The sequence below is a fragment of the Leucoraja erinacea genome, chromosome 1, assembly GCF_028641065.1.
Source record: "Leucoraja erinacea ecotype New England chromosome 1, Leri_hhj_1, whole genome shotgun sequence".
Lineage (NCBI taxonomy): Eukaryota > Metazoa > Chordata > Chondrichthyes > Rajiformes > Rajidae > Leucoraja > Leucoraja erinaceus.
This window is the reverse complement of record NC_073377.1, coordinates 147,941,405-147,962,128: the sequence shown is the minus strand read 5'-3', so window position 1 is coordinate 147,962,128 and position 20,724 is coordinate 147,941,405. Positions and strand designations below refer to the sequence as shown.

At 43.6% G+C, this 20,724-nt stretch overlaps 1 protein-coding gene across 1 annotated transcript in view; it reads right to left on the bottom strand.

Annotated features, from left to right (window-relative positions):
* enpep (glutamyl aminopeptidase) overlaps positions 1-10,175 on the bottom strand; it is a 128,641-nt gene extending 118,466 nt beyond the window's left edge. Inside the window, exon 1 of the mRNA XM_055645385.1 lies at positions 9,296-10,175. Coding sequence (XP_055501360.1) covers positions 9,296-9,939 — 644 coding nt within the window. The 5' untranslated portion in view covers positions 9,940-10,175. The remainder of the gene's footprint in view (positions 1-9,295) is intronic.
* Between the last annotated feature and the right edge of the window lie 10,549 nt (positions 10,176-20,724).

Below are 20,724 nucleotides of genomic sequence, written 5' to 3'. Positions count from 1 at the left end.
CAGTTCTTCTGATGGTTTGATCAAATGCCAAAAAAATTATTTCAGCTGGCTCAGACATCGCCACTTCCAAGTTTATCTGGCAGCTATTAAATTGTTGAATTTGTTGCAGTGGGGAATGTTTAATTTAGTAATGAAGCAATCCAGTCTTGGGGAATGTAGTACTAACCCCCGAGTAGAATTGTCAAGTCAGGGTCAGGGTTGCTGTGTCATCCCCTCTCCTTCTCATTCACTGAGTCCTCTCCACAGCTTTATTTCTGGCCTGTCACCGTGGCATTCACACCACAGGTCTCAATTCCATCAAAATATCAATTATTTTGCATCTGTTTGATGCCTCTTGAGAATCTATACAACACCCAAAGTATCTAAAGAACTCAGATGAAATGTATCAAAAGTCATGAATTTACACATATTAATGACGGTGATTTCTTAAATGTTCTGTGCTTTTCTAGGAGAGGATTGGTCTTATCTTATTTTTTGTATATATTATGATTTGTGTTTAATAACTGGTCACTATCATGTGGATCTAACACTTTCTGTTCAACATCCGAAATGATAAATAGAAAATGCCATGGCTGAGGCACCATAACATAAATATAGGCTGCATGTACTACTTAAGGCAAGCTCGCAAAGCTGACTTTATACACGTGCCTGCTGTAAATAGTGCAAATTTAAAGCCAGTAATTTCTTCCTGTGGAGATAGTCACAAAATGCTGGAATTACTCAGTGGGACAGGCAGCATTTCAGGAGAGAAGGAATGGGTGACATTTCAGGTCGAGATCCTTCTTGACTGTCAGTGAAGAGGGAAGCTAGAGATATGGGAGGGTACAAAGAGCATATAAGGTGTGAAAAGGTGTGAAAAGGACAGATTAAAGCTGATTACAGCAAGGAACTGTACATACATGGTTCATTGATGGATGAGGGGAACGAAATAGGCCTTTCTCACGTGGCGACTTGACGCAAGATGTGACCAGAGTGAAGTGGTCGTGGTCTAGCACGATATCACATGATATAACGGGAGGGTAGACAAAGAGTTCCCATGGTACTCGGCATTTCTGTTATTTGTGCGAGTGACTTGTCCATCTCCCGAGCTTTCCCGTTAAATCTTGAATGACATTGTAAACTGTCAAGTGTAATTAAATCATCACGCGGCACAAATGATGTCACTTTTTTTTCCACACACTATAAATATCCTCCCTTGGTTGAATTGGCTCATTTGGAGACATGCCTGTACTGATGCCGTGACTTTACTGCAGGAAGATGCCACATTACTTAGGAGAGGGGGAGAGAGACAGAGAGAGAGGCACAGAGGCAGTGTGATGTACTTCGGGGTGACTGGCGGAAGAGAAAGAGCGCACATGACCTTGGTCTATCTGTGTGAGTGGAAGCGAAGAGAGACTAAGCAGAATACATCGGCCTTATTGTGTGTGGGGGGAGAAAGATAGAGGTGGGGGGAGGGGGAGAAAGATAGAGGTGGGGGAGGGGGAGAAAGAGAGGGGTGGGGGAGGGGGGAGAAAGAGAGAGGGGTGGGGGGGGAGAGAGAGAAATGAGGGGAGACGTATATACACACACAAAGCAGAGTTTTACTGTGTATGTGGGAGACACATATGGACTGAGTACAGTACCTCGGTCTTACTGTGTATGGGAGAGGGGGAGAAAGAGACGTACACTCACAAAGGCAGAGTCTCTCAGCCTGTGTGGGAGGGAGGGAGGGAGAGAGAGAGAGGCACACACAAGGTGGATGTGAAATCTCACCTGCCTGTTTCAGTGACAGACACCCGCCGCCAGTAAATGAAGACACCCCCATCTGTCTCCCCCTCCTCTCCCCCGACTCCCCCACCTTTCCCTCCCAACTCCAGTCCCGTCCAGACCCCCTGGGAAACTGAAGGGAGCAACAATTAACTGCTGCCTGCCCGCTGAGTTAAAGAGTTCCCACGGTAGTAAGACGATGTTAGTTGCGCCCAAGTTTAAATTTCCAACGTGTGTTTCAGAATAAAGAGTCAGCGCAGAATCCTTGATAATCAAAAACTGTCTGAATCAACAAGTTAGACACAAAATGCTGGAGTAACTCAGCGGGCCAAGCAGCATCTCTGGAGAAAAGGAATAGGTGGCGATTCGAATCGGAACCCTTCTTCAGACATCCTAATCGGAATTGAGTCTGAAGATGTGTCTCGTCCCGAAACATCACCTATTTTTCTCCAGAGATGCTGCTTGACTCGCTGAGTTACTCCAGCTTTTTGTGCCTGTCTTTGTTTTAAACCAGCATGTGCAGTTCACTCCTTTACACAGGTCTCTGGAGAACATTGATTGGTAGCGTTCTGGACCCTGCTTCGGAAAGGCATCGATCGCTGGTTGGCGAGGACTCCGAGCTGTATCTCTCAAAGAAGTACGTGAAAATTCTCTCACGGACCATAAAAATGCGGGACCAGTAAAGTCCCTTTTAAAGATTATAGTTATTTTCTTGAATCTCATTAACATAACTTATGAATAAGTTGATGTCCATATGCGGATGCAAATCCTTATTTTTTAAATTGAATCCCACAGAAGACAATTTTTACTCACCTTCTGTCCCCTCTGTCCAGCTTCCGGGTTCACCGTTCGCAGGAGTTCCCACGGTACACGCAAGAGTCAGTACGGATATCGCACTGGCCACTACGTGCATATAATGTTGCAATGTTCAACCACAAGTGTACAAGTCACTCTTGGAGAAATTCAAGCTTGTTTGAATTTTCTCCCGAGTCACCAAGATACACGAGTACCTGCCGTTAGCGCCACGGTGGTCCACGAATGCCCTACGGTTATCGCAAGAGGTTCCCACGATGTTCAACTCTGGTTAACTCTTGCGTCAAGTCGCCCCGTGAGAAAGGGGTTTAACAATGAGGTATACAAAAATTAATCAGGGGGACAAGTAATCAGTAGAAGAACTAGGGTGGGGAGGGACAGAGAGAGAGGGAAAGTCAGAGTTTCTTGAAGTTAGAGAAATCAATATTCATACCGCTGGGTTATAAGAAAACCAAGCAAAATATCAGGTGCTGTTCCTCCAATTTGCGTTTGGCCTCACTGTGACAGTGGAGGAGGCCCAGGGCAGAAAGGTCAGTGTGGGAATGGGAGGGGGAGTTAAAGTGTTTAGGAATCGGGAAATTGTGTAGGCCTAGGTGGACTGAGCAAAGGTGTTCAGCAAAACGATGGAGCGGTCTGCGCTTGGTCTCATCGCCATGTAGCAGTCCACACCGAGATTAATGGGTGCAGTAGATGAGATTGGAGGTGGTACGGGTGAATTTCTGCCTCATCAGAAAGGGCTGTCGGTGTCCTTGGACGGAGTCGAGGGAGGGTGTTTTGGGAATAGTGTTGCATCTCCTGCGGTTGCAGGGGAAAGTAATGAGGAGGGGTAGTTAGGGGGGGAAGGGATGAGTTAACCTGGGAGGTGCGGAGAGAATGGTCTCTGCGGAAAGTGGAAAGGGGTAGAGATGGGAAGTTGTGGCTAGTGGTGGAATCCCGTTGGAGGTGGCGAAAATGTTGGAGGATTATGTGCTACGTACGACGGCTGATGGGGTGAAGGTGAGGACAAGGGGGGCTCTGTCCCTGTTGCGAATAGGAGGAGGGGTAGCAAAGGCTACAGGATACCAAGGAGACCCGTGTGAGGGCCTCATCTATGATGGAAGAAAGGAACCCCCATGCCCTACAGAATGAGGATATCTCGGATGTCTTGGTATGGAACACCTCAACTTGGGCGCAGATGTGGCATAGATATAGGAATTGGAAGTAGGGTATAGAGTCTAATGGGAAGATGTATAGTCTAGATAGCTTCGGGAGTCAGTGGGTACATAATAGATGTCAGTTGATAATCTATGTCCTGTGATGGAGACGGTGAGATCAAGAACAGGAAGTGAGATGTCGGAGACGGTCCGTCAATTTATGTGCAGGATGGAAATTGCTCTTTGAACATAAAAACAATAAAAATACACGTTTGCAATGATCCGAAATGAAAATTTAATGGTGGACTAAATGACCCTTCAATCACAAATAGTAGGTAAACATTTCTACACATAATTTCTGAAATAATTGAGTAAAGGGAAATATTTTTTGTTTTAATTTGCATCTAATTAGTGTTCCACCCATATTAATTTTTCTTCAATTTCAAACCAGTGCTATACGTATGACATGACACCTTATCTGTAAGATTTTATGCATGTTTCCAATGTCATTGGAGGTCAAATATGCCAAGTACTTCCACTGGCAGGTAGGTAACTTTATTTCCTTCTCGGAAAAAAACAAAACATTTCTAGGGATCACTTTCCTCCACTGTGCTGGAAGAACTTAAAGGATCAGGCAACACCACTGGCAGATACGGGATATGTGATGTTTCTGACCAGGATTCTTTTTCAGATTGATGCAAGTAGGGGGAGATAGCTGGAAGAGAGATTAGAGTGGAACAAAACCTAGCATGGATACAGATGAGGGGGGTTGATTGGCAGATTGGTGGACATAGACCAGAGATGAAAAAGAGACAAGAGGCAGTGAGATTAGGAGCTAAGAGGTGTGAAATATGAGGCCAGTGGTACTGGCCTCATATTTGTGTGAAGTTTACATGTTCTTCATGTAACCACAAGGGTTTCAGCAGAATGTTCCAGTTTACTCCCAATCCCAACGACATCTTGATTTGTCGGAAAATTGGCTTTCGTAAATTGTCCCTAGAGTGTAGGTGAGTAGATGTGAAAGTGTGATACGTACCATAGAACTCGTGTGAATAGGTGATTAATAGTGGGGTGCACGAAACGGGCTGAAGAGCCTGTTTCCACGCTGTGTCTTTCAATCAATGAACTGCTGTTCCTCCAGTTTGCTTGTGACCTAACTGGTAATTGAGGCCCAAGACAGAAAGGTCAGAAATGGGAAGGGGAGGGGAATTTAAATGGCCTCCTTATATATCTCATTGATGTAAAGGAGGCCACATCGGGTAGTACTGAAGGCAGGAGATGAGGTTAGAGGAGGTACATATGAACCTCTGGATGAGGTTAGAGGAAGTGCATGTCAACCTTTGCCGGGGATCCGTCATGATGCAAAGCCAGCAGAAGGATGAAATGACAATTACAATGTAATGGTTTGCTATTATCAGAAATAGGAAGATGTTCTCCTTCATTTCAGTTTCAACACTTGAATATATAATTTTCTACCACAAGGTTAGACCTTATGGTTGGGACGGATGGATCTTATTCCCCCATGAGGATTGCCAATCTACTTCCAGTGTATAAAATAAGTGGTGTGGAACAACACAAACTATTGGAAGAAAATGCTGGAAGGACTCAGCACGTCAGATAATACCTGTGTAAAGAGAAACAGAATGAACATCTCAGGTCAAGACCCTTCAGAGCTGGAAAAGGGAGAACACAAGTGAGCTTGAACTTGCAGAGATTGGGAGAGGAACTGATAAAACAAAGACAATATATGTAACAGTACAGTATTTTAAAACATATTGTCCCTATGACAAATCTCTCCTTTTTTTTCCACTTTCAGTTGTCATTTTACTAAACAGACAAGTCTCCAAAGGTTTATTTGCCAGGTTTAAATTGGTTTGACAAGAAACGCACTCCCTCTCTCTCTCCCTCCCTCCCTCTCTTTATTTTTCTCTTTCCTTTTCTTTCTTTCCCTCATACACACACTCAAACTACCCTCACTAATCTAATGACCAGATGGCTCATTTACAGCTTACCGCTACACTATCCCATCCTATGAGATATTATCTATTCAATATCATGAAACATGGATAAGGAAAGGCTCTTCGCCCACTTTAATAGCAACTGAGTAGATGAATGAGGTTTTCGTAACTGTTTTACTTGGTAAGTTTTTTTTTCCTTTGGATAGGTGAATGTCATTTTAGAACAGCAACAGAACAACTTGTACAAGAGGCGAGGCTAAGTCTGGGCCATAGTTCATTATCAAAGCAGCTGGACCACAGGCAATGTCGTCTTTCTTGCCAAGAGTTGCATGTTTAGACAAAATAAAACAGGTTGTGTCTGTATTTTCAGGTCTGAACAAATGATAACATTGCAAGAAGAGCAGGAGCATTTGGTGTCCTGGACAGCAGTTAGCCATTACTCAATATTGGTTAGTGCTGCTCATCAGATCATGATTAGGAAAGAATTCCAAGACTAAGGAATGGGTGACATTTTGGGTCAAGACCCTTCTTCAGACTGGTCAGAGGTGAGGGAAATCAGACTATGACAGTACATCAGTCTATGAAAGTAATCATGCAGGTACAGCAGGTAGTGAAGAAAGCAAATGGCATGTTGGCCTTTATAACAAGAGGAATCAAATATAGGAGCAAAGAGGCCCTCCTGCAGTTGTACAGAGCCCTAATGAGACCACACCTGGAGTATTGTGTGCAGTTTTGGTCCCCTAATTTGAGGAAGGACATTCTTGCTATTGAGGGAGTGCAGTGTAGGTTTACAAGTTTAATTCCTGGGATGGAGGGACTGTCATATGCTGAGAGAATGGAACAGCTGGGTTTGTACACTCTGGAGTTTAGAAGGATGAGAGGGGATCTCATTGAGACATAAGATTGTTAAGGGCTGGGGCACGCTAGAGGGAGGAAACATGTTCCCGATGTTGGGGGAGTCCAGAACCAGGGGCCACAGTTTAAGAATCAGGAGTAAGCCCTTTAGAACGGAGACGAGTAAACACTTTTTCTCACAGAGAGTGGTGAGTCTGTGGAATTCTCTGCCTCAGAGGGCGGTGGTGGCAGGTTCTCTGGATGCTTTCAAGAGAGAGCTAGATAGGGTTCTTAAAGATAGCGGAGTCAGGGGATATGGGGAGAAGGCATGAACAGGGTACTGATTGGGGATGATCAGCCATGATCTCATTGAATGGCGGTGCTGGCTCGAAGGGCCGAATGGCCTACTCCTGCACCTATTGTCTATTGTTTATTATTGAAATACATAGATAAGGAAGTGTAAGGTGTGATAATAGGACAAAGGGAATGGAGATTAGATCATTGTTAGCTGGGAGAAGGTAAAATGTCATCGGAGGTAGTAAGACTAGTCAGAGAACTTGGAAGGGGGATGGATGGAGAGAGAGGGAAAGCAAAGGTGACTTGAAGTTAGAGAAGTTAATGTTCATACCACTGGGGTGTAAGTTGCCCAAGTGAAATATGAGGTTTGTTTCCTCCAATTTGTGTTGGGCCTCACTCTGAGGAGGCCCAGGCCTGAAAGGTCGGTGTGGGAATGGGAGGGCGACGTAAAGTGCTGAGCAACCGATTTAACGGTACAGACCAGCTCTGTTTGCAGAAATGATTAAATTGCCAAAATATTTCAATAGCTGTAAAGTCCTTTAAAATATCCTGAGATTGTGCAAGACACCATACGTGTATATCCCATTTTCCTGTTACAAAGTACACTTTGACATTTAGAACATAACTCTAGCAATCTTAGTGTCATCTGCAAACTTACTAAGCAATCATATAAGACAAAAATGCTGGAGAAACTCAGCGGGTGAGGCAGCATCTATGGAGCGAACAAAATAGGCAATGTATCAGGTCGAGGCTTGCCTATTTCAATCGCTCCATAGATGCTGCCTCACCCTCTGAGTTTCTCCAGCAGTTTTGTCTACCTTCGATATTCCAGCATCTGCAGTTGCTTCTTAAGCAATTATATGTATTCATAAATAACAGAGGACCCAGCACAGATCCCTACAGATCTCCACTGGTGATAGACCTCCAACCTAAATAATGCCCACCCATCACAGCCCTCTGTCTATTAACAAGGCAGTTCTTGATCTATAAACCAAGTCACCATGAAGTGATATGAGCAGAATTATGCCATTCGGCCCATCAAATCTACTCCATCATTCAATCATGGCTGATCTGTCTTTCACTCTTAACCCCATTCTCTTGCCTTCTCCCCATAATCCCATGACATCTATGTGTCTTAATCTTCTGGTCAGCCTACCATAGGGGACTATCTTACCTAAATCCATGTAGACAATATCACCCAAACACTCTACCCTCATTGCTCTTCTCAGTCACCTCTTGGTATTAATGCAGTAAATAATTTATTGATATTAGGGCAGCAAATCAGCTAAGACAGGAAACTGGCATCGAAGAGTAAGGACTTCAGGAGGAGGAGGAGATGGATCATCTGCTTGGCTCTTATGAAAATGGTACATCGAACTGTTGAACACTTCCTCAGAATGGTTTGATCTAAATATATCCCAAAACTTTAAGTGTGATTTGAAGCAATATTTTTCTGATTTGGGGAAAGATGCATAGAGTGAAACAGTAGGGAAACAGATCCTTCAGCCCAACTTGCCCACACAGGCCAACAATGCCCTAGCTACACTAGTCCCACCTGCCTGCATTTGGTCCATATCACTCCAAGCATGTCGTACGCATGTACCTGTGTAACTGTTTCTTAAATTTTGGGATAGTCCCAGCCTCAACTGCCTCCTCTGGCAGCTTGTTCCACACATCCACCTCCCTTTGTGTGAAAATGTTACCTCTCATATTCCTATTAAATCGTTTCCGCTTCACCTCAAACCTACGCCATCTGGTCCGCGATTAACCTACTCTGGGCAAGAGACTCTGTGCATCTCGATCTATTCCTCTGATAATCTTATACACCTCTATAAGATCACGATAAAGATCACTTAATATATGTCAATCGGAGGAAAAGTAGTGTTCATGAAACTACTGCAAGAATACATCGGTGTGCCTCCCCTACCTAAAATAGCCACGATTTCCTATTTATAGAACCGCGAGCACCATTGATATGAGATTCTGGAAGCAGAATCGTACCATTTGTCACTTAACCAGTGAAGTAAATGGAGTAAAATATAAGCACAGCGCTGAGGAGCTCCGCTCTCTGCACGTGTAGTGCATCTATATTTAATATCCTCCTCCGTAGCAGTTCAAATGCCTGGGCACGCGAAGCGAGGAGTTTCCATCCTTCATGCCAAGTACTATGTTGCACTCTGGGGTACAAGTGGTTGAATGGGGACGGGGTTCGCTTTCCTCCAATTCCCCCCCGCGCACCCTGGCACAAAAATCCCATGGGATGCATCACCAAGATGTACCTGGAGAGCAAAGGCGGCGAGACAGACTTTCCTCAATGAGAGATGGGATCCACAGAAGGACCGATTGTCAAAAATGCTGCAGATGACACAAGAAGCTGGAGCAACTCAGCGGGACATGGAACATCTCTGGAGAGAAGGAATGGGTGACCCTTCCTAGACAAAAAAAAAGTTGCATTCCTCATTCCCAATTGCCTGTTTCCATTGAAAAGCGGCAAAAGCAATCGCCGAAACTTACTTGACAATGCTGTTTTCCACGTATGTGGTCTTGTAGAAGCCGACCAGTGATCCCAGCAGACTGCTGTGGAAGTGCAGAGTGAGCAGATACTCGTGGCCGGCGGGGGTGGCGGGCAGTTCCTCCTCGGCTTCAACCACCAGGTACTGGTGGGCTCTGTACTCGAAGCAGCGGCGCAAGGCGAGAGGGGTGGGCGAAGCCAGGCTGCCGCCGCCGCCGCGACTGAGGGTGGGCAGCGCGGTCAGTCTGCCTTCCTTGGTGTGCAGCCAAATGTACTTGGTGGGCCGGGTGGTGTGGATGTGGACGACCACCGTGCCGGTGTAGAAGCCTCCCTCCATGTCGGGCTTGAGCTCCAGCTGGTAGTGCTTCGGCTCGATGTAGTCCGGCAGCCGAAAGTTGCTCCACGGCCCGTCCGGGTCGGCGTGGGGAGGGCAGTAGTCGGTGGCCGGCGGCTGCTGGGTGCTGCCTGGGCTGGCCGGGGTGGTCACCGTCTCCTCATCGCACACGTTAGTGCGGCCGCTCAGCCCCACACCCAGCCCCACGGCCAGGCCCACAGCCACCACTACCCCGCACAGGACGATGGCGATGTACTTGCATTGGAAGCATCTTTCCTTACGCTCCCCCTCGTCGTAGTCGATACGCTGCATGATTTGCTGGCCGCCCCACGGGTTGGCACGGCGGCAAAATAATATATATATGTATATATATCAGCGACCGACCCCCGTAACGCGCGGGAAGTGGGAAGGGGAAGGAAGAAAGAAGAAAGAAAAAGTTTGGTGTCCTGAAGGAACGGCGTCCCAGTTCGTACTGCACGTAGTGGGATGTCTTCCAGTGGGTTAAATATGAAACGGCGGCGGGTTAATTAGTGAGGAGAAGCTCAGCTTTCAGAGGTCGACGGCGAGTCAACACCCAGGAGCGAGTCCAGGGATGCAAAGTGCACTCGCTGTGTGTTTAACTATTCACACTCACTCTTCACCTTGAATCATCGGGAACTTCACTGCGACCTTTTTTAGGGGTTAAAACATGTATGCAAATTATTTCGCGGGTGCAAAATAAAATAATATCGTATGTGTGTGTGTGTGTGTGTTTTATTGCTCGCTTGTGTGGGAACATAGTTGTGTTTGTTTTTATCGTGTTCTCTTCTTCTGGACTCAAGCCAACGTAACCCCGGGGGAACCGACTCACCCTGAATGATACGAATGGCAACTTTTATCTAATTTAGAATTTTGCCGTTATGTACCCCTCAAGGAAAATTGCACCCTTTTTGCAATAATTGTAATACTTTCTAAGGATAGTCCATCACATTCGCATGCTCGTTCAAGTACTTTGAGGCAAATCTGTGTCCCTCGATAGAATACATTTCCTTGTTTGGCTCTCCTGCGAAGACTGGCATCCGCGCCACAGAAGTAGAACAAAGCACTCTGGGCTGATATAAAACATATTTAACGCATCTCATTTCCAATAATTCAGTTGCTTCGCATTTCTCGTGCCGTCCCACCCGCAGTGCATCCTCACATCTTCAGCCACGATGAACGGTACTCTTTTATTCGTTAATGCGGGACCCAAAAGACTCCCAGGGCTTTGAGAACCAGTCCTAAAATTTGCATTGAATTACCAAAACTTAAAATGCGCCGTAATATCCAATAACCTACTGCATGTCCAAGATTTATGAAAACTGATACATTGGTGGCTTTCCAATACATTGTGGCCTGGACCTCTCTTGGGGTTTGTCTGGCTTCTTTCCAGTTCATATCATTAGTTTCGGTGACTTATTTAACTCTCACAATTTCCTCAGCATTATTCTTTTTTTTTAAACTCAATTCACCTCTCAGTACTGCTTTTTCAGAGCTTCTCGTTTAGTTGCAGGAATCTAAATAAATTTGCCACAACTTTTTCCTTGTTCTCCCCAACCACAACTTCACAAGTCATAGTAGAATTAGACCATTCGGCCCATCGTGCATGCTCCGCCATTCAATCATGGCTGATCAAGTTGGCAATATGCAGAATACTGCCCTGCCGACTACAAATTCAGAAGGCTCAGAAGGATCTCTGCTTCCTAATCCCATTTCCCTGCCTCTCCCCATAACCCTTGACACTGGTTCTAATCAAGAATTTGGCTGTCTTTGCCTTAAACTTGGCCTGACTTGGCCTCCACAGCCCTCTGTGGCAATGAGTTTCACAGATTAACTACCCTCTGACTAAAGAACTTCCTCCTCATCTCCTTTGTAAAAGAGCACCCTTTAATTCTGAGGCTATGACCTCTGGTCCTAGACTCTCCCACTAGTGGAAACATCCTCTCCACATCCACTCTCTATGCCTTTCATTATTCTGTAAGTTTCAATGAGGTCCACCCCTCAACTTTCTAAACTCCACTGACTTGGCCTCCACAGCCCTCCGTGGCAATGTTCCACAGATTAACTACTCTCTGTCTAAAGACCCACCTTCCTTTATACTGTAATAGCAGGTCAAGCAACATCTGTGGAATGCTAAATAGTTAATGTTTCAAGGTTGAAACCTTTTGTTGGAACTCCCCACAGTTGCTGGCTTACATGCTGAATCTTTACACCATTTTCTGTTATTATTTCAGTTTTTTATTCCAGCATATTTTTTTGATTTAAAAAAAATTCTCATTATTATTCCATTTTCCTATTTTTCAAAGTATTTTTGAACATACAAAAGTGCCCTCAAATTACCTGCTAAATTACTTTCCATTTCTCATTTAGCCCTTTCGCCAAAAAGTGTTTAAGAGGGAACTCAGCGGGTGAGGCAGCATCTATGGAGCGAAGGAAATAGGCAATGTTTTGGGTCAAAACCTTTCTTCAGGCCATAAAGCCCTGTTTTTTTTACAAGAACCACATTTGCTACATGCCTTGTGATTTCCTTTGATATTCCATTTTTATCAATTGTCTCCTCATCAAGTTTCAGTTTACTCGTAATCATTCCAAAGATTATTTGGTGTAATACAGCTTCATTTTATTTATGTCCTTCAATCCTTTGAAGATTTTCTTTTCACCTGACCTAAGATCTTTTTTTTTTTAAATTATTGAACTTCACCTTTCCTAAGTTACTACCATTGCTTTTGACTCTTCATTATTCTTATATGTTGTAAATCTTGAATTAATTATACTGTGGTCACTATGTTTCAACTAGTTTTCATATTGCAATACTTATTTAAATTTAACATTGCTTCTCTCCTAGTTAGTCCAGAGATACATTTATGTAAGCAGCCCTATGTACTGTATACGAAGCATTCACTTTCCAGAACATATGCATTAACATGAGATAGTTGGAATCACTTTACATGATTGTAAAAAGTAGAACAATCTCCATAAGTGATTTCAACTAAACCCATTTGTAATGCACGCAATCAGAATGGGGCATTCTTTCTTAGATGGCATGTAGATAAGTATTTCTCTAGGCCACAAAATAACGAAGCACTTTTTGTATTAGTCCCAGTAAATAATTGGAGTATTGTAGGCAGTTTTGGTCTCCCCAATACCAAGGGATGTGGATGCTTTGGAAAGGGTGCAGAGGAGGTTTACCAGCATGATGCCTGGATTAAAAGGAATTAGCTATAAGGAGATTTTGCAGGGCAGTGAGAGAGGAGGTTATTAAACTGTCTTCAGAGAGAGGAGGAGAACTTCTTCAAGTCTGAAGAAGGGTCTGGACCCAAAACATTGCCTATTTCCTTTGTTCCATAGATGTTGCCTCACCCACTGAGTTTCTCCAGCATTTTTGTCTACCTTTAGCTATAAGGAGAGGTTGGACAGACCTAGATTGTTTTCTCTGGAATAGTGAAGATTCAGAGGAAATCTGGTAGAATTATATAAAGTTATTAGAGGAATTGATCAGTTAGACAGTCATAATCTTTTCTCCCAGAGTGGAAATGTCAAAGACTAGGAGGTGTAGCTTTTAAGTGAAAGGAGGAAAGTTTAAAGGAGATGTGGGAGGCAAGTTTTTTACACAATGGGTGGTGGGCGCCTGGAATGCGTTGCCAGTGGTGGTGGTTGAGGCAGACACGATTGTGACATTTTTGCATGGGCACGTGGACATGCATGGGTGTTGGAATATGGATTACGTGCAGGCAGATGTCTACGTATCATGTTCTCTTTTTTTTAGCACATGATAAAGGAAATAGTCTGAAGAATATTGCCCATGAGAAATCCTTAAACTTCCTTGGAAGATCTTATAGTAAAATTCTATCAACAATATTTTTTGAATGCTTTACCACAGTTTCAGATGTCTATTTGAAAAGGATTTGTGAACTATTCCAGGGAACTTCCTGGTCATGACTGCACAAAATGTATTTAATCCCAATCCATTAGATTTGCTCACTAAATGCACATTAATTGGTCTCTCTCTCTCTTAAGTAGGCTTTTTGTTCCACTGTTCCACATTCCTGATCAGAAGCACCTCATGACTCCTCTTCATGTCTGCTTTACACTTACCCAATTTTGTTTAGTGTTGTTTAGTTTAAAGATACAGCACAAAAACAGGCCCTTCGGCCCATCGGGTCTGTGCCGACCAGCGATCTCCGCATATTAACGCTATCCTACACTCACTATGGACAATTTTTACATTTACCAAGCCAATTAACCTACAAGCCTTTGGTACATCTTTGGAATGTCGGAGGAAACCGAAAATCTTGGAGAAAACCCACGCAGGTCATGGGGAGAACCTACAAACTCCGTACAGACAGCACTCGTAGTCGGGATCGAACCCGGGTCTCCGGCGCTGCATTCGCTGTAAAGCAGCAATTCTGCCCCTGCGCCACCGTGACTGTTCCAACTGTTCTATAAACCCAGTTCCTTTGTCTTGTGCTGAAGATGTTTCACTTCTCCCTTTTGCTATCCCTATGTTCCAACACTCCTTTTCCATATGCTGGTGATGATACTCCAGAAACCTCTCGCTCTCTGTAATTCCACAGAGACGGATGAATTACCGATGGAACCAGAAATTCGGATATTTGCTTTTTCTGTTCTGGATTCAATAAGCGATAGATCTCTTCTAAGGAGGGCTCCCAACACTGATACCTTCAGAGTCTAACAAAAAAGACCCAAACTCTTGTTAGAGCATCAGGCTAGCCACCATTCACACGTATATAAATAGATAAAACCCCACTGAAGAAGGGTCTCGTCCAGAAACGTCACCCATTCCTTCTCTCCAGAAATGCTGCCTGTCCTGTTTGAGTTGCTCCAGACTTTTGTGTCTATCTAAAATCTTTGATATATCTGTACCTGTGTGCAGAAGACACAAGGGCCTAATATTTGATGAGGCTAAAATCTACCAACTCAAGAACAATTTACGCAAGGTCAGTGCAAATTCCAATTTTATTGTTCTGGGCAAGAAAGTGCTCGAGTGTATGGACTTAGTCCTCCTTGACTGTTTGATTGTAGTTTTGTATAGAACTTGTGAACATGGGACACCAATGGGAAACCCATACATGGAACTTTGAATAAAGCATGGAAGGCTCAGGGATACAGCAACTGAAATAAATAATAGAAACAAAATAGTTATATAGGAGTCAGGAAAGGTTACAACGGAAGTCAAAATGTTAGACGCTGAGCTGAGAAATGGGATTGCGTACTGGAAAGCACTCTTAGATTTCACAAGTGAACCTTGGAAGAGGCTTCATTCATATATTGGTTTATCAGTAACTTTAATCTACACATTGATTGAATTAATCATACTGACGAGGGAACTGTGAGAGATGAATTTATGGAGTGTGTCATGAATGGTCTCTTAGAGCACAATGCTATATAACCAATCCGGAACCAGTCTTCTTTACATCTGGTGATATGTAATGTGACAGGATTAATGAAAGTTGTAATAATGGATCGCTGGGGCATATTGATCGTGATATGGTAGAATTGGTTTTATGATAGATGCGGCATGGTGGCGCAGCGATAGAGTTGCTGCCTTACAGCGCTGCAGCACCGGAGACTCGGTTTCGATCCCGATTACGGGCACCGTTCTTTACAGAGTTTGTATGTTCTCCCCGTGAGCTGCGTGGGTTTTCTCCGAGATCTTCAGTTTCCTCCCAAGCTCCAAAGATGTACAGGTATGTAGGTTAGTTGGCTTGGTAAATGTGAAAATTGTCGCTAGTGTGTGTAGGAGAGTGTGGGGATCGCCGGTCGGCGCGGACCCGGTGGGCCAAAGGGCCTATTTCCGCATTGTATATTTAAACTAAAGTATATTCTGGATAAAGTTTGAGGGCAAACACCAGGGTACATATGTTCTCAAGTAATGGTAATTACTACAGTGTGAATGTGGAGTTCTGGGAGAGGACTGGTTAAATTGTTGAGATATGTCAATGCATGAGTTGTAGCAGATATTTAAACAGCTAGTTCTCAGCACTCAACAGAAATTGATCCCAATTAGAAAGAGATATTTCAGAGGAATGATGAACCCTCTGTGGGAAATAATAAATCAAAGACAATGGCATATAAAGTGGCAAGGTGGAGTATTAGGCAGGTGGACTGAGAAATTTACAAGAACATGCAGTGAAAAACTAAGAGATTGATGAGGAAGAAGATATTTGATTTAGAGAGAAAACTGGTAAGTAAAATTAAAACAAACTGTAAGGTGTTCTCTGACTATATTAAGGAGGAGGGGATACCTAGAGTTTGTGATCATCTAGAGCAGTGGTTCCCAACCTTTTTTAGTTCATGGCCCCCTTGGGATCTTTTAATTTTTTTGTGCCCTACCCCCCCCCCCCCGACATTATTAGCGGAGAAAAAGTACTTCAATATTATACCTTCCATAAAAATATCAATGTCTATTAATTGCACATATATTCTCATTTATTCTATTCCACAAACATCAAAAAAAATCAACTACATAGATTTAAATTTATTAGAACTGAAATTTAGGAGGAAACGGTGGTAGCTCTGTGGCCCCCTTCATTGAACCTGTGGCCCCCTAAATCCCGAAATTGTTCTGTGGCCCCCCCTGAAATTTGCCATGGCCCCTTTGAGGCCATATGGCCCCAGGTTGGGAATCACTGGTCCAGAGAAGAAAACTTGGGAAAAATGTGAAATAAGTAAACGGCAGATAAATTAAATCAATACGTTGCATTGATCTCAAAGATCTCAAATAGGCTATTTCAAACATAATGGAAGAACTGGTAACAATGGGGATGACATTAAACTAACAGGATTGAAGGCAGACAAATTGTTAGATCAAAAATTTTCAAAGGCTGAAACAGGCTGCAGAGATGAGGCCCTTGGCTGAAATTTTCCAAAACACACTTGTGTTAGGGGGAGGTACCAGCTGATTGAAAAAGAACACACATGTGAGTCCATTGTTCAAGAAGGAAGGGAAAAACAATTTTTTTAAAGGGTAAGCCTATAACTTAACATCTGTTGCTTGCAGACGGCTAGAGAATATAATCAGGAAAGAAATAAAAATAGTCAATCAGAAAAGTTAAAATATAATCAATCTGTCAACATCATTTTATGAAAGGTAAATTTGCTGGAGTTCTTAGAGGATGTTACAAGCAGAGGTGATAGAGGAAAACCTGTAGATATTGTGTATTTGAATTATCAGAAGGTATTTAATCAGGAATCACACAAAAGACTGCTGCACAAGATTGTGTATTGTGATATTGGGGAAGATGTTTGCATGGATGGAAGATTGGGTATCAAATGGAAACCAGAGAATTGGAATAAATAGTAAGATTAAACGAGAACTTACCAGTTCAAAGTTTGATCTGGATTTTATGAGGAGTTACGATGAGGGATTACGTGAAGAACCCGTCCAGCACGCATGAGCGATGTACTTCAAAGCAGCGGTGTGGAATCACAGAAAGACACAATAATTGAAATAAACATAGTAAAGAAAAGGAGAACTTAAATAGCAGTTGATCTCTATAATTGAAGGTGGGAGCGGATCGTAACTCCTCATAAAATACAGATCAAACTTTGAACTGGTAAGTTCTCGTTTAATCTTACTATTTTACTTCGGAGTCACGTGAGTGACTACGTGAAGATTTTAAAGCTCTGTGATTTCAAACCATGTAACAGTTCATACGTCACGCACTGCCGAAGTCATTCGAGGGAGGAAGCATGTTATCGTAATCATCCATGAATCTGTTTGTAAAAACAATAATGGTGTTTATTAAACAATAACAAAAAACAAAATTGCTCCCCTGGGCTTAAATTATATATTTGCAGATTCTAATATTTTTTCTGCAAATGATGCAGGTTCTGCCAACGGCTTGTTATAAAAAGTTTGAAACGTTTTTTCCCCAGACCACCCTGCTGTAGCCAGGATGTGGTCCATAGGCACGTCCATCCACTTAGCCGCCGACGTGGATGCCGCCCTGGTGGAGTGAGATTTATACACGTTAGTATTTACACCAGCGGCTTTCAGCACCTGCTTGAGCCATCTTAAAAATAGTTTGGCTCGTCACCCGACCATGAGGTTTCTTGTGGCTGACCCATAAGGCTTTTTCTCTCCCTCGGGGATTTCTTGTTGTGTCAATATAGTTCAATGAGTGGGTCATGACACATAACCGTGGTTCAGGTGGGTAAGCCCGGAATTCCATGACTGGGCTTGATGGTCCTGGCCTGCTCTGTTTGACCAGACCCTGGATGGTAAATTGGACACGGTCTGATGTTACAACCATGTTGTCCAATCATAGTAGATGGAGGTACTGGACACTTTGTGCTGAGACAAGTGCCATCAGCATGACCGTCTTCAGGGTTAATTGTTCCAGGGTGAGGGACCTGGCTGGTGACCATCCCCTAAGGTATGTCAGGACCACACTGACATCCCAGATTTGGGTGTACCTAGGTCTTGGGGGATTAGAGTTAAATATGCCTCTCATGAGCTTGATCACCAGCGGGTGGGACCCCATGGCCTGTTGTCCTGGTGCCTGAACCTGACAGAGGCTGACAGAGCACTCCTGGCTGTATTAATGGCACTGTAGCTGAGTCCTTCATTGTTGTGAAGGCCTGCCAGGAACTCCAGTACATTGGTTACAGTTGTAGTTGAATATGTGGTTCCTATGTTTGAACAGTATCTTTCCCACTTCTTGATGTTTGACAAGTATTGTTTCCTTGTGGATATGCGGTGGGATGCTGTCATTGTGTTGATAGTGTTTTCTGACAATCCCAGGCCCAGCAGAGGCCTTTTCAAAATCTGCAACCCGGGGGTTTAATTTTATCGTGGCATGGGTGGCTTATGCCTGATACCGGGTGAGTTAACAAATCTGAGCTACTGGGAAAAGTAATTGGGGTCTCGACGATCATGTCGAGGACCACTGGGAACCATGGCTGTGTAGGCCAGTCAGGTACTATCAAAATACCTGAAGCAGAGTCCATCTGTATTTTGCGTAGTACCCGACTGATGAGGCAGGAGGGAGGAAAAGCATAAAAGAAGAATTTTCCCCAGTCCAGCGTGAATGCATCTATCGCTGCTGCCTCGGGGTCTGGTTCCCAAGCGACATACTGTGGAACCTGGTGATTTAGTCTGGATGCAAACAGATCGATATCTGGCGTGCCATATTGCTTGGTAATTTTAGCAAATGCTTTGGGATTTAACATCCTTTCGGTGTTATCATTGAATTTGCGTGACCTGGTGTCTGCCACTGTATTTAGCTTACCTGGTAGGTAAGTTGCTGATAGCCAAATATGTCTGTCAACACACCATTGCCAGATTGTGTTGACCAAATTTGCACATGATATCGATTTTATACCGCCCATATGGTTAATATAGGCCACCACCATGGTATTATCGATTTGTAAACGAACATGCAAGTGATGACTCTAGATTAGTCCGTCTACCATCTGTGCTGGATATAGTATTAGTAGCTCCCCAGCCTTGAGCACTGGCATCTGTTTGAATAATTAACGTTGGGTTAATGATGACGATAGGGCTGGAACTATTCCAAACGTTCCCTACCCACCACTGTAACTCTGATATTGCTTCAATGGGTAATTTCATGACTCGGTCAAAGTGACCTGCATGTCTTTTAACGCCTGCACTTTTGCTCTTTGTAAGTTTTGATAGTGCAGAGGTCCAAATTGTGTAGCTGGAAATGCTGCTACCATTTTTCCAATTACTTTTGCCACTTGTCGAAAGGTTGGTTGATCGTTGACCATTAAATTGTTACATGTTTGTGCCAATTCTGCTGCTTTCTCTTTTGGCAAGGTTACAGACATGTGGACTGAGTTAATTGTGAATCCCAGATAGTCCATGGTTGTGGATGGCGTCAACTTAGATTTATCTGGATGTAAGACAAATCCCAAGGTTTCAAACAATTGTTTGGTAGCTGACACGGCTGATATAGCCAATTCCATGGTTTTGCCTACTATTAAGATATCATCAAGATATGCCATGACAATATGTTTCTGTTTTCTTAATATTGCCAAGGCTGGTTTTAATATCTTGGTGAATATTCTTGGGGCTGATGTTAAAACATTAGGCAATGCTTTAAACTGCCATTGTTGCCCCATCCACGTAACTTTCAGGTATCTGCGGTGATCCTTTTGAATGGGTACTGAATAGTAAGCATCTTTAAGGTCGATGCTTGCCCTGAAGTATCCTTTGGAAATCAGTTGTTTGGCAGTTACAAACATTTCCATTTTGAAACGTATATACTTAACAAACATATTTAGTGAAGTTAAGTCAATGATGATGCGACGTCCACCATCTTTTTTTAGTTTTAGTGAATATATTTGAGACAAATTCCAAGGGTTCATGTTTGTTTTTTCAATGATACCCTTTGTGAGTAGCCTCACCAGTTCTTCGTGACCCTCTAGTTTTTCTTTAACTGAGAGGGTAAAGACCCTTTGGGGTGTATGCTGAACTGGTGGCATGTTTTCTTGAACAAATTCTATTTTGTATCCACGAATGCTGTTGAGTATATATTTATCATTCGTGATAGACCTCCATGCTTCCACAAACAGGTGTAATCTCCCCCCTGTTAGTATAGATCCCCCACTTTTTATATGCTGGTAGGAACCAGCCCCACCTACCTCCATGGTTACAGGTGTTTCTTCTGTTTCTTCTGTTTCTTCGTGTCTGATGTGCTGCTGGTTGGGGGTGGCACATTTTCCATGGGGTCCGCTCTGGGCCCTGGCCTAAAAAAGGCTTTCGGGGATAATGTGTGACCCCGAGCTTTCGCCAGTCCCATGAGGCTGACGTCGACTGGTGGACGCGGTGGGGTACTGCCACTTGGGTTTTGTGGGTCTGCTCGTTCCGGGGTCTGCCCTCATGAGGCCAAATGTTTTGGACTCTACTTCCAGGTCCTTCACTTTTTTAGAGAGGTCCTTACCGAAGAGCAGGATTTGTGGCTCTGAGGCCAGTGTTTGGCACAACCCTGCGAATTTCGGGTTGAGGACAGGTCTTATTATCTCCTTACGGAGGTTGTTGATCTCGAATTGGGTGTTACACAGCAGAGCTAATGTATCTTGCTGGTTTGTGGT